This window comes from Lampetra fluviatilis, chromosome 9 (assembly GCF_964198595.1).
Source record: "Lampetra fluviatilis chromosome 9, kcLamFluv1.1, whole genome shotgun sequence".
Lineage (NCBI taxonomy): Eukaryota > Metazoa > Chordata > Hyperoartia > Petromyzontiformes > Petromyzontidae > Lampetra > Lampetra fluviatilis.
This window is the reverse complement of record NC_136283.1, coordinates 5,970,845-5,984,685: the sequence shown is the minus strand read 5'-3', so window position 1 is coordinate 5,984,685 and position 13,841 is coordinate 5,970,845. Positions and strand designations below refer to the sequence as shown.

Sequence of the window (13,841 nt, the reverse complement as noted above, 5' to 3'; positions counted from 1 at the left end):
TTTCTAACTACGTGACTTTACCGAAAGAACCAAAGAGTATACTATCCTTACAGTCGTTTTTTTATTTTAAATCACGAGTGAACATTTCCATATCTTCAACACAAGGTCAGATTTATTTAAATACATAAATATCCAAAGGCACCTATTGTACAATGTAAAAAAACTCCAAAGCAGCGTAGACAGTGAGCACGACTGTCGATTCAATGGACCACAGGCGCATGATCCTCACATGGTACACAGCGCATGTTTTTATAGACCGCGTTCTGTCCCAGCTATTGGAAGCCTGCCGTCAAAGTATTTTACGGTGGCAGTAGAGTGAGAACAGAGTGCAAAGGGTGACTTACATGGAACATAACATACCTGCGAAGAAGGTGATTGAGAGTCGAATCAATGGCTCATGAAAAGTCATTCATTGGGTTAGTGTGGGTTGTACAACGGTACAGTGTAAAAAAATGGAAGAATAGAAAAAAATGTGTCAACGAGATGAGTATGTAATGCCCCTATACAGTCTTGGGATGGTTCTTGCAGTGATAAGAATTGGGTGATTGCTTCCCAAAACGGTGTCCTGTGTGTATGCACTGTGAAGTACGTGCACATTTAAATACCGATTGCTAGTGAACCCTGTATTCAAAGTGTCCACACCTTTCTGTCCATCCCACCCATTGTTACAAAAGGATGCTCCAACAAGTTTCACTCGTTGCGAATTTCACGTAGAACACGATGGCACACAAATTAATACTCTGGACTCGGACCGTCCGCCCTGCCTCCCAACCCAAAAACGTATCATTGCCACCGTCTCCCAAGCCTCCCAGGTTAATTTACAGCAGTTTATTCAACGAGAAAATCATAATTGTACTTACCCGGCATACTTTTTGCCGTACCTTTGTGATTTTGTTGTTGTTGTTACTGTTGTCTTCTTTGTTTCAAGGCCGTTAATTATTATAGAAAAAAAAATTAAGATGTTTCTTGTTTTTGTTTTGTTGCAGTTGCACCTGAGTCAAGAGCCGCATGGCTCACAGGGTTATACCTAATTAATGAAACTGAAAAAAACTGAAAAAGCGTAGTTCTCCACGAAAACCATTCGGCACATCTTCGAGTGTGCTTGAGAGGAGTGGGTCAGCTTTAGGCCCGGGGGGGGGGTGGTAGGGGTGGTAATTTAATTGCCTCGGCATTGTTCGCGTGTTTTAATATGCTAATGAAGGGGCCCTGATAAATACCGCCAACGCGAGGAGCTGAAGTGCTTGTTTAGAGAGAGAAAACAAACTGCAGAACTGGCCTAAATCGGCAAGGAATAGGGAGCACACACTTCCTTCCACCGTACCCATTCAGCTCATTCCGTCGGCTGAATGCCTTGCGTAACATACGAAGTGAGCATTCACATGCTGCTTGCACCGGCGTGTTACTTCCAAGTCATTAACACGACTGTATTATTTTTTGTACTGGTATGAACGCGTTTGAAGACGATGCATACATACTCTTAGGTAAAACATTATAAAAATAAAATAATAATAATAATAAATGAAAATCAATCAATTAAATCACGACGTTTCGGAGGCAATACAAGTCTCCGTCTTCAGGTGGGACCGTTGATTTATTTATTTTCATTTATTATTATTTAATTTTTTATTATTTTTTACCTACGTGACTTTACCGAAAAAACCTAAGTGTATGAATCCTTGCAGTCACGAAAGCTTCAAATCTAAAACGATGCATGCACATTTAGACTTCACCACACCACAAGCGACCTGCTTACTTTTCTGTGTCCATGTGTACAATTTACAAGACGTCTGAGCAGCGTGGGAGATATAGGAAAATGTCCCCGAGAGGGGGTTTTCTAGAGCTCCCTCCAGTGGAGGCCTATCCACCAGCAGTGACGTGAGCCATTGTACATGTGTTCATCTACCTTTTACATACACTACTCACAATATGTACATAACGTGCACACATGAAAGCATAGCTGTTTATAAACTACACCAAATTGCAATATTGTATATTTTTAAGCCCCCTTTTCTCTAAGTCTATGACACACAACGATCGTATGAAAATGAAGGAAGGAATGCCAGCTGCCTGTCCCCTGCTGATCAATTAAGTGCGGTATACGAACAATGCATGTGGGCTGGGGTGGAATGAGGAAGAGGGTTTAAATCAAAACACGCAGACAAAAGATTCCCATCCATAATAGAGGTGTTTTGGGTTAGGTCGCGTAAATATATGAATGTGTCGTTAAAACCCGCCACCACCCGACACAGCCAACTCGTAAGGGTTGTCACAACTAGCTTCATCAAGTAATTAATTACTGGCGAAACGTCGTACTCTGTAAATGTCGTGGCTTGGCTCTCCAACACACCGGTTAGTGCTGTACTAGTGACGGATTAGCACGTTCTGTTGACGTGACAAGCCTTACGAGTTGGCTGTGTCGGGTGGTGGCGGGTTTTAACGACACATTTATATATTTACGCGATCTAACCCAAAAAAACCTCTTATGGATGATATTGATCGCGAAAGCCTACTACGTGTAAAAAATATTCCCACTGTATCAACTGCCATGCCGCGAGATGAAAACGACCTCTGGATTGCAAGTCCACCGTTGATAATATAATCGATACACCACGGCGACATTCCTGTATACGCTGGGTTGTAACAAAAAAAAGACCCCCAAAATCAATAAGACATTAGCGAAGAGACGCGTGCAGCAACCGAACGAAGCGCTGTTGTGCACTTCGTGGCCGTGGCGCATCGCGAGGTGGCAGACGAGAGGTGCCAGTGGGGGGAGCCGCAACGTCAACTGGCGGGCAGTGGAGGGCAGACCCCACGCAGACTATTTAAAGGGCGGGCGAAGCGTTCTCTCGCCCATTCATTCGCCAGAATCGTCATCGGCGCGCAATCTTCGTCCGCCCTCCCCGCAGAGAGCGCTCGCTCGCTCGCACGCGCGTTATTATGTAGCGCGTGTGTTTTTGTGCGTGTAGTTCTGGCTTTGTCCATTTGTGGTAGTTTTGAAGATCAATATTCCGCCAAGGTGTGTTCTTTACTCGAGTTTTCTTAACGTCGATTTTCTTTTTTTACAATTTTCTTTTCAATCAACAATTTCGACGATAAAAGTCCGATTCGTCTCTTTAAACGGTGTAGGCAGCTGCTTGCGCTTTTAAGCGCATGGACGCCTTCATTGCAGGGGGTGTTCCACAGTCAGCTGAGCCAACCTGATGCCAGAGAGAAATACACACGCAGCCATCGCACACATACACACACACACTCCAGCCGGACACACGCATGTACACACACACACACCCAGGGACATTCGCTAAAGCCGGTGCACAACGCACTGCGCTCCGATAGGAGAATAAGACGAATTAGCGGAGGCGCACGCTTCAAGAATACGATACCAATTCTGTGCATTCTTACCCGAGCGAGACAGCCGCGCTGTTAACGCAAGGCACGACAACAGAGAGCTTTGCGCATGGCTTCCCAAAAAGCGCGCAAGACGGAGCGCTTCCTGCAGCTCGCCCCGCAATGCGTGGCCATGGTGCTGAGCCGGGAGCGGGCAAGCGCCGCGCAGCCCCAGGGGTCCGGTTCAAGCCCGGACCCGGGCGCTGAGCCTCGGCGCTCGGGATACGCGGAGCTCTTCGCCGAATTCAAGGCGGAGAACACGGCTCGCTTCTGGGACGGGCGGCTGTCGGAGAGGCTCCGGGGGCTCTACCTGCTGGGCTGGCTGCACGGCGGGGTGCTGCTGCTGCGGGGAGAGCCCGCGGAGCTGGGCGCCCTGCGGGACGCGTGGAGCCGCAGGGCGCTGCGACCGCCGCGCGGATACACCATCGACTACCTGGGTGAGGAGGAGGAGGCACGCGTGATGCACGCCGCTCCCTGCGGCGCACCGACTGTTGCACTCACGCGTACGACGTGTCCTATGCGTTGCACGATGTATAGTCGGGGATTTATTTCTCACCCGGGATGGGTTTTTTTTTTTAGGAACGCTGGTAGGCCTGGCTTGGAGTAGAGATTATCGGCGTAAGGCACTGCCACTAGAGTAAAATGTACGCATATTCATGAGAATAATGCTGCTAATTATTTGGTGATGTTGCGTTGGCAGTGGGGCACAATCACAATTAACGAAAAAAACTCAACACACTGGACAGCAACACTGCCTTAAAATAAACGATATAATCGGCGACGTTTCGGACAATGGCCCTTCTTCAGAGTACTGTATTGATGAAACTGTTTTAGAGTGGGCGAGTGCACGGAATTTACATGCTACTCCAAACACGCACTCACACACCTGAGTATACCCGTGTTGTGTAGAACACGTGGGTTCCTTTCCCTGCATACACGCTACTAAAAACAAATTAAGATCCCCCCTCCTTGACCAGCCTGTTAGTCCGGCACGGATCGAGGTAGTGTGGCCAACACCGCGCCCGACCGCCTTTGTCGTCTCCACAGTGCTGATATGTACACATCGCGCACCAGGTACTCGGGGTTGAGTCAACCTATGGGGAGGCCTAGAACCGGTTCGGATATCACTCGCCACTGATGTTAGCCGTGGCGGGGAATCCGACTTGGAAATCCAGGTTCGGAGCGCAGTGCGCTGACCATCATTATACCACCGCTCTCCGCTGTGTAAGGCATACACACAGCTGGAAAACCCGTCCTGTATTATGTAAAACGCATGGATGAGTGAACTGCATACACACATACAAACACACACATGGGGACACCCGTGTTATTTGGAGCGCATGGGCGAATGCTCGGTGTTTGCCTGCCTTATGTGAATCACGTAGATGAGTACGTTCGCACCTGTGTGAACTTGTGTAGGTATGGCATATGGGTAAGCACGCTTAATACACTACTCTACAGACAACATATGTGGAGCCTGTGTGTGCGTGTCTAGAGCAAACGAGTGGGAAATTTTTGCACACAATAATTTGTTCACATGTAATAGCATATGTACTTTGGCACCTGTGTGTTCCTATTTAGGCAGTGGTTGCATTGGTATATCACACGGGTTAACATAACGCATACACAATTTAACATGCATACAGCCCTGATAGACACAACGCTTCTGAGCACATTGCATATAATATACATAACGACACGTGTGCACATTACCAGGGGCTTCATTTTCAACCTGAGCTATCCAGGGCTGAGCTCCTCCGTAAAAAATATGCATACGCCCCGGAAAGTACGAATTCTATGAGAAATTAAATTGCTGTTTGTTTGATTAATGACGAAATATATATACTATGTACCCTCGATGCGTAGAGAGCATCCTATTGAGTGCGCAGCAAAGTATGTACGCTAATAAAGGTGTACCATCTATTGAGCATGAGTGAGTGCACACTGACGCATGTAGGAAGGTGTATTATTACCACAACATCTAGAGGAACTGATCCGTGTTTACACTCCAACGAAGTCCCTAACATCTTCGGATCGCATTCTCCTAAGTTCTCCGAGGTCAAGGCTCATTTCCTGGGGTGATCGGCCTTTTTTTTCCAGTGCAGCTCCCAGACTAAGGAACAACGCGTTTTTGCCTTTGGTAATAAGACAATCGGGGTCATTGGAGCTATTTAAGTCTGCCTTGAAAACTCACCTCTTTAAATTGGCCTTTAACCCCCGGTTAGATCTGGCCGTTTACCCTGCATGGTTCTGTTTATTTCCCGACTTCCATACACGGTGCCGCATTGCGAATGCGCCTTACAAATGTAAGCTCTCACACTGTAACTCACTTTGTGCAAAATACCGATCGCTGGGTTCCACTGTGCCATTGCTCTCCCACAAATGCCCATTCACTACTGCGGTAATCTAAACATATCTAGTACCACGTATACGTTATACCTGTGTTCCACAGAGCACCTAGATGAGCTTCGCTACTTACACTACCACTACTACAATACGCATGGATTGCGTGTGCCTCGAGATATATACAGAACTCCAATTTAGCACGATTGACTACGTACGGTGCGAAAGAAGTTCAACATACATACTTGGGCCACCTGCATGAGCAACACGTCACTGGGATGTTTACATCACATTGTTGCTCATTCCTGAGCGTCCAACAGTGTATCCAACTATTGTCCCATCTGTTAACCCCTTCTCGCTCCGAGGGTGTCATGGTGATGTGTGTAAACTTAATGCGTGTACAAGGCAAAAAAAAACCTTCCCCACTGATGTGTTCATTCCCGAGTTGCCGTTGGGCTATTCATTGTTCTTGTCGTGAGCGCTGCATCCTTCCGACTCATTGTTATTCATCATCACACCTTTTCACGCGCGGGGAATAGAAAAGTGGATTGTGCGAAGCAGAATTGTGTTTTGTGTTTGCTGTAAGGGGGCGCCCCCAGATGTTTTCATCGCCTTGTATTTTGTCGCTCCACAGTGCTGTGCACACATCGTGTTTCCCATGACACCTTTGTATAGGGGGTGACATACTCGTCTCATGAATCTCTCTCGCCTGGTTTCAATAAAGCTTCTGAATGAACTCCTTTATAAATCAGTAGACACTTGCACTTTATGTTTGAACTCCGAGTATTGTGCACGTTTATGCACACAGCATACAAGACAAGGACAAAGATCCCCGTATAACCTGTACAGACTGTTGGGGCAAGGGCTGTTAGCGAGCACCTATAAAAGCCGGAACGGGACACGAAGGTGTGGGTGGCCAGCACCACGCCTGGGACTGCCTTTGTCTCCCTAGTGGCGATGTTTACACACCGCACCAGGTACTCATTCAAGGCTGAGTCTACATGGGAGGCCCATGACCGGTTCAGATAATTGTCACTGGTGTTGGTCGTGAGCGGGAATCGAACTCAGGCAGACGGGTTCGTAGCGCAGAACCCTACCCGCTACACTACCGCTCCCCACAGCATACGCACACACACCTGTACATTAATTGAGGGCCATTTAATACAGGAACGAGCTCATAGCATTAATGCGCAAAGTAGGCACAGACTGACGAATGAGGATGACGCGTTACGACGACGCACGTGCTACCGCAGGACACTTAAGACGTCGGTAAAAGGCACTCGTTTAGAATTCAAGATCGTAGTTCCATTGTCGGTATATTTAGTGTCATTGGGTGACATGTACTGGACGTACGTACGTACGCTGAACTTTTTCGGACCGTACGCAGTCAAACCGCGCTGATCGGAGGTGCTGGGCTGGGACAACAGGACACGCAAACAGCAGTTCTCACGGGATGGGGGTGCGAATAACGTAACGTGTGTCGAGTCCATCTTCCCTCGGACATCATCTGCAGCTGCCCGCACGCGGCGGCTGCCCATATGCTGCGCATCGATATGGAAGACGGTGGTTTTAGAGTTCTAGCTTTAGTGTGTGGGCGGGGGAGGGGTTAGAAACGTGGACTGTTCGTGATGCACCGAATGGTTGATGTTTTATTTACTGAGCAGTAACTAACGGGTAACGTAAACCTCGCTGACAGCCAGAGTTTGAGAAATTATGGTCTAAAGCTTGTCACGTCCCAGGTCGCAGCTGACCCTTCTCTGGCTCATAATATCCATAAAGAGTATGAGCTTGTTTGCCGGTCCTAGGACGGAAGCTGTAATATTTACGAAAAAAAATGAGCAGAGTATAATTGAATCTTGTGCAATTTTAATGCCAGTGAATCTTGCACAAGTATGTCATCAAACACTTCACTGCATTTCACTGTAGCACTGTATTAATGGCAGTGAATCTGGCACAAAACGAAGTCATCAAACTCTTCACTGCAGTTCACTGTAGCACTGTATATAACGGACCTTCAATTTGTTCAAGTTCACTGCTCTGATACGTTATTCTATTCTGCTTTCGGTCGCTGGGGTTGAAATATGCTGGAAAATCACCGAGAAATGTCTATTTTCCAAAATGTTAAAGCCTAAATTAGACTTACCTTTCGTCTCAAGTGCTGAAGAAATAAATAAAGACACCAAATCCACTTTGTTGCTGCGTATAATTATTTTTTAGATTCACTTTTCATTAAAGAAACGTCAAACTTAAAGCGAATTTGCGAAAAAAATATTTCCGCTCAACCTGCGCGAGAGTAAAAATCCACCAGCTCATGAATATTAATGGCGGGGGGGCGGCATGTGGAGTGACGTCACGCGCGTTACACACACAGACATTCTTGGCTCATTATAGTAGTAATACCCACCATATATCACGTGTGTTTATAATGAATGGTTATGTCCTTTAAAAAGACAAACGGGGGTATTTGTGTACGCGGTGTATTCTCTATAAGGAAAGTGATGGTAGGTGGCTCTGTGGCTCTGGAGGTGAAGACCATATTGGAGCACCGTGCTGGCACTGCTGAGACCCTGGTGTCAAACCTGGGCAACCAAACGTGATTAAACTGGGTTGTCTACTGCAGTGAACTCCATCTCAGCACGTTCGCCAAGAACTGCACCCAGAAAAAAATCTAACAATTCAATTTCGTTCCCCGCTTAATTTGGCAGATTGCAGCAGTGAAAAACAAATGGGTTTGTGAAATCATCATCTTGGGTCGTTTTCCAAAATAATGGCAATAATTTTATTATTTATCCAGGAAGCCACGTTGAGTCGTCAGACTCATTTTCAGGAGGGGTCCTGCTGCATCAAGTTTTTTAAAATTATATTTTACGATGTTTTTGACCAATTAGTGAGTGTTTATACAAGCGGAAGGAAGCCGGAGAAACCCACGAGCATGAGGGGACAACACTCTTTCACCGTACAGATGGAAACCGATGGCAATTAGTCCACTTACTGCACTTCCACCTGCTTGGTGAGCCAGGGTATGGCACCTCGAAGCCCACGGGAATGGAGTTTCACACCGTGTGTGCGGTGATCCACCAACCTTTGCCTCCGCAGTGCTGGATTACAGGCGTGCTCCATCGCTGCTTGATAGTGCACTGCTCACTGTTACGAGTTATGAACGAAAACGTATTTGACTTACGTCACCGATAGCCTATTTAGGTAAACAGTAATTTGGAGAGAGAGAAAAAAATACAGGGGAGTGAGAAGGTGAGGGGTGGGACGATACCGCAGCCAAGCATGTTGTTGCGTGAGTGCAATGGGTAGGTTTAGCTTTCATGGAAAATTGTACTGCTTCATGCTGTCCTGGAAAGCATGTCATTAAAGCCATGGTTTTTTCATTTGCTGGATCATTTTTCACTTGTACTGCCAGAAAAATACGTATGGAACGTTTACATATAAAATGCACGTATTAATTATATTGTAAAATATGTACGTGTGTTACTATTGTTCTAAACAATCGATGCTTTACATACAATTATTGTGTACATTATACATATATTAATGAATACCAACTATCTTGGTTTTCAAGGTGGAGCAGTAGTGCAGTGGCTGGCGCACTGAACCAGGCGACCTGTGTTTGATTTCCTGCCACAGTCAACGTCAGTGGTGAGCGATAACAAAGTTGGTCCTGCATGTTGTTGGAGGCGGGGTCCTTTGCCAGCGTGCACTGAAGTCTAGTGAAATAATCTAGATTTGAAGTTTTCGTGACTGCAGGAATCCATACTCTTTGGTTCTTTTGGTAAAGTCACGTAGGTACAAAATAAATTAAATCACGACGTTTCAGGCGCAACACAGTGAAATAACCTCCCTGACCGACGGTGCAGGGAGGCCTTTGCCCAACAGTGGACTGACAAACGGCTATACGTTATCAGTTAACGTATTATTATACAGGTTATCTACAGTATGTGTTGTCTTGAGCCACGATTGTTTGCTTTGACGCATCGTGGAGGTTGATTTGGCCATGGTGCCCTCTGTGCCATGAACGGTTACGTGCGTTACTTGACCTCTGAAACAATGAAGGAATCTTCATTTGTTTGTGCTTGGTTATTGTGTGACTATACTTGCATGCTCAATGCACCCTGCGTCTTTTTGCACCAGATTGCATACACGGTATCTCAACAACACTCATTAACATTCACCCAATGCGATGATGAAGGTGCGTGTCATTTCTGGAGTAGCGAACGTAATTCTGATCATTTGTGCACAATGCTTAAGAGTTGTACGTGGTTGAACTATTATATTGTTTGAGCACTAGATTGAGCAAGATTGGCAACGACTCGTGGTTTACAATTAAGTCTGTAGCAGGTGAGAAGATTCCACAAGACAGGTGTGTTATTGCAGTTTCACACTTGTAGTTGCCTGGGTTGGGTGATTCTTTATACTCAGCTTGCAGTGAGATTCACATAGAAATAATTCTAGAACTTAATTTTACTATGATTGTTTTTTTGTCTAGTGATTGTATTGCTTCATATTGACGAATAATATCTGTTTCGTAGTGCTTAATTATTGTGCCACTTGATGCATGCATACACACAGAAGGGACAGCCAAATGTTTTGTGGAAGGAAGTTTTAAGTCTAAGCGCATGCGTAGATGTTGGGCCTGGATCACATCCAAATGCAACTCCTGTCAGAGGTGCTGTGTTTCTAAGATGTTAACTCCCTCACCTGGCATGCAGGAGGTCGTGGGTTCCATCCAAATCCTGACACCTGTATATTTGGAGTTTGCATGTTTGCGTGGATTTTATTTTTCTCCGAGTCCTCCGGTTTCCCCCCCCCACATTGAGAAACATGCGTTTTAGATTATTTGGCTCCTACAATTGTCCACATGATGAGCCACTTGTCGCTTCTAAAAAAGAGCCTTACTAGATAGAATAAAAAATAGTTTAGTTTTTCAATATATCGATGTTCGAGTGTTACTAAAGTTAGAATAGGTGGGACACGTTCACTGGTTACCCCGGCTGTCCCTGAGGCTCAGTAGTGGTGCTGGGCCCCAGGTTCTTCATACTGGGCTGTACCTCCGCAATGTTTTCCCAGCTCTCCTCTTCTCTTCTGAGTTTCTCTGCCTGGACCACTCCATCCATACCCAATCCACCCTCGTGTCAGAATTTTTTTAAATCAAGCACCTTGAGATGAAATGTTTGTACTTGGCTGTACCGAAAATCTACAGTAAAATTGTTTAGTAGTGTATCTTATCTTATTCTCGAAACTTTTAACTATAGCCTTACTTTTAAACATGTATACACTGTCGCCAAAATTTTAACAATAGGCCATAACGTTGAATACAGGAACTGGATACCCCTCTTAATATTTTATAAAGTCTTTAACAAAAAATATGAATTTTATGTTCGTGCATATGGCTTCCCTGCATTAGTATTAATTTCAGATGGTGATTCAGAATGTGATTAAAGCAGCCTATGCGGTCACGTCTGCAACGATTTTCAAAATAATTCCAACAGGTTTTGCATTAATATAATTTTCTGTACGTATTACATTTTGGCATCGCCTATGTTTAATGTTATTCCCATTGCAAATGTTGGCTTTAAGATCATGATTCTGTCTGCCTTACAACACCGTTAAGATTTGCATGTTGAAAAAAAAACTACAAAAACATTTTATCTTCACTTTATATTGCCTGCATACCTTGCAATATTCTGTATCGTCATTGCCCTGTCCACTACTGGATGAAGGCCTTCCCGTGCCAGACGTCCCCTCCTGATCCAGTGCTGTTACTGTACCATCCATCTCACTCCTGCACCTGAATTGATTCGCTCATCTGGATGGCGGCCGACCTCGTGAACGTTACCTCTCTCTCTCTTCCTTGCTTGCCACCCCCTCACTGCTCCGTCTCACTTCATCCTTCGGACCATAATCTTGCCGAGCGACATGTCATGCCCAAGCCCCCAATTACAGCAATTTTCTCTTTATTAAAATAATAAACTATATATATTATTTTACCACAGTTAAGGCCCACTGAGCTATATAGATTTCTTTTCAGAAGCAACCTGGCCGCAAATGATAGCTCAACGAAAGTGGCTTCATCATGTGGATAATTAAAGCAGCCAAATACTTTAAGCGCATGTTTCTCAATGTGAAGGAAAAAAACCAGAGGACCCAGAGAAAAATCCATGCAACCACGGGAGAACGTGCAAACTCCAGAAATGCAGGCGTCAGGGTCAGGATCGAACCCATGACCTCCTGCATGCCAGGCGAGGGAGTTAACATCTGTCCACTGTGGCACCCTCTCAAACAGCATATTATTGTCAATGTGTTGTTTTTGATTTGTGTTAAAGCCGTAATCGGTGTTCATCTCACCTATCAGTCTAAGCATGCATTTCTCCTTGCTTCTTTGTGCACCATTCAGCTTCTATTCCACTTCGTTAGTGTCCATGTTTATTTATTCACATGCATATAGCTGGCAGTATGTACTCGTTGAAAACTCTTTCCCTCACATACATTGGTATGTTTCTACTTTTGGTTATGTTCAAATTTCCAAAGGCACTCCAAATTGCTCTCATTTTGATGTCAGTCTGACAAAAAAAAATACAATTTCCAAAATGTTCCATAAACTGTTTTTGCCTTTTTTATATATCGTAATTTTATCCATATTGATGTTTTCTTGTTTATTTCTGCGTGCTGGCATCAATCACTGTAGTGCAGTAGAATATTTGCTTTGACATTCAGCTGTGAAATCGGCACAATGGGTGACCATTGTGATGGGTGTCATTGAATCTTATTTATCTACAGTCTAAATAAACAGGCAGGTTAACATACTGTGGTCTATTCTGTCACGGGGCTGCAGTATTATTACAGTGTTGGGTTCAGTCCTATTGAATCCCTTAAGGATTGAGATGCGTGCTACCCATAAAGCCGCTGGCAGCCCAACAATGTATAAATTGTACAATCCGTATTTTGACCACCTCTGTTTCATGTAACAACGTAGATGATTGTATTATTTGGGGCCAGTAAAAGAACATCGTTTGATTCCATTGAGCTCCGTTAGGCACAATTCTGGCACAACAGCTTAAAAATATAATCCTTTGCCATTCCCTTTGTAATCTGAAACAACTACATTGCAGTTACTCTTTGCCGCGAATTATTTATTCATATTTTTCGTATGTGGTATTATTGTGTTGGCATAAGGGTCATTCATTATGGCACACCAGCTGAACAAGGGGCTTCTGTTCAACAATGGAGATACAGTATAAATGTAGAACATTATACACCAACTGCAGTTTTAGTGGCCAATAGACGGTTATATACCAGGCTATGTTTATTGCTTTTTTTGTAAGAGATAAGCGAAGGTTGAAAAGGGGAGTGAAAACGAGTTCACGGATACCACATCGCTGAGTTAAAAAGTAGTAACGCGTTGTGGCAGCACGACATCTTTGTCTTGGTTTGTGCACCGTGATCCGTATTTGTGCTTTGGGTGATGTCACGTTGTGCTTTTATGCCAAAAAATATTGTTGCTTCCGAGTTTTTCCTGCAGCTCCCCTGCCGCAGCTCTACGTTATACCCCTGCCCACTCCTACGAGTCGCCATTCGCAGTCCGCGAAGACTTTGAAATCCGCCGCGGATTACGGAGTCGTAATTTGCCAATCATTTGTGGATTATTGGAGTGTGGATTATTGGAGTTCTGCTGTCTTAAGAGTGATATGCTGCACGTGCGTTGTGTTACATACATGTGTAGCTGTCACTGCAAAACTGCGTAAAATAAAACTTCGACTGCCAGATTTGTTTCGAATGAGTGAAGCAATCCTCCGTGTCATCTGTATGACTTGAGCGGTTGTATCGGAATGTTGAGGTCGAAAGCTATTGCGTTCGATTCAACCACAGGGTAACATACACCCCTGTAAATGTTACACCCAGATATCTGTGAGAGACATCACGTCAACTGAGAAATACATGCAGCAGGTTCTTCGCCTGTTCATAAGAGTTCAAATCTGTGACGGCAGAACGACGAAAACATCCGTACACAGTGCAATTTACACCGTACAGTATTTGCTCAGGCTAGGCATTACTTGTATTCTGTACCCACCTTTTTGGGGGATTTTTTTGTTCTTAAAAGACACAGG

The 13,841-nt window shown here is 44.9% G+C and overlaps 1 protein-coding gene across 1 annotated transcript in view; it reads left to right on the top strand.

The window, feature by feature from the left end:
• The first annotated feature begins 2,662 nt into the window (after nt 1–2,662).
• LOC144934166 (uncharacterized) overlaps nt 2,663–13,841 on the top strand; it is a 66,534-nt gene continuing 55,355 nt past the window's right edge. Inside the window, exon 1 of the mRNA XM_078859706.1 lies at nt 2,663–3,821. Within this exon, the coding sequence (XP_078715832.1) occupies nt 3,455–3,821 (367 nt within the window). The 5' untranslated portion in view covers nt 2,663–3,454. The remainder of the gene's footprint in view (nt 3,822–13,841) is intronic.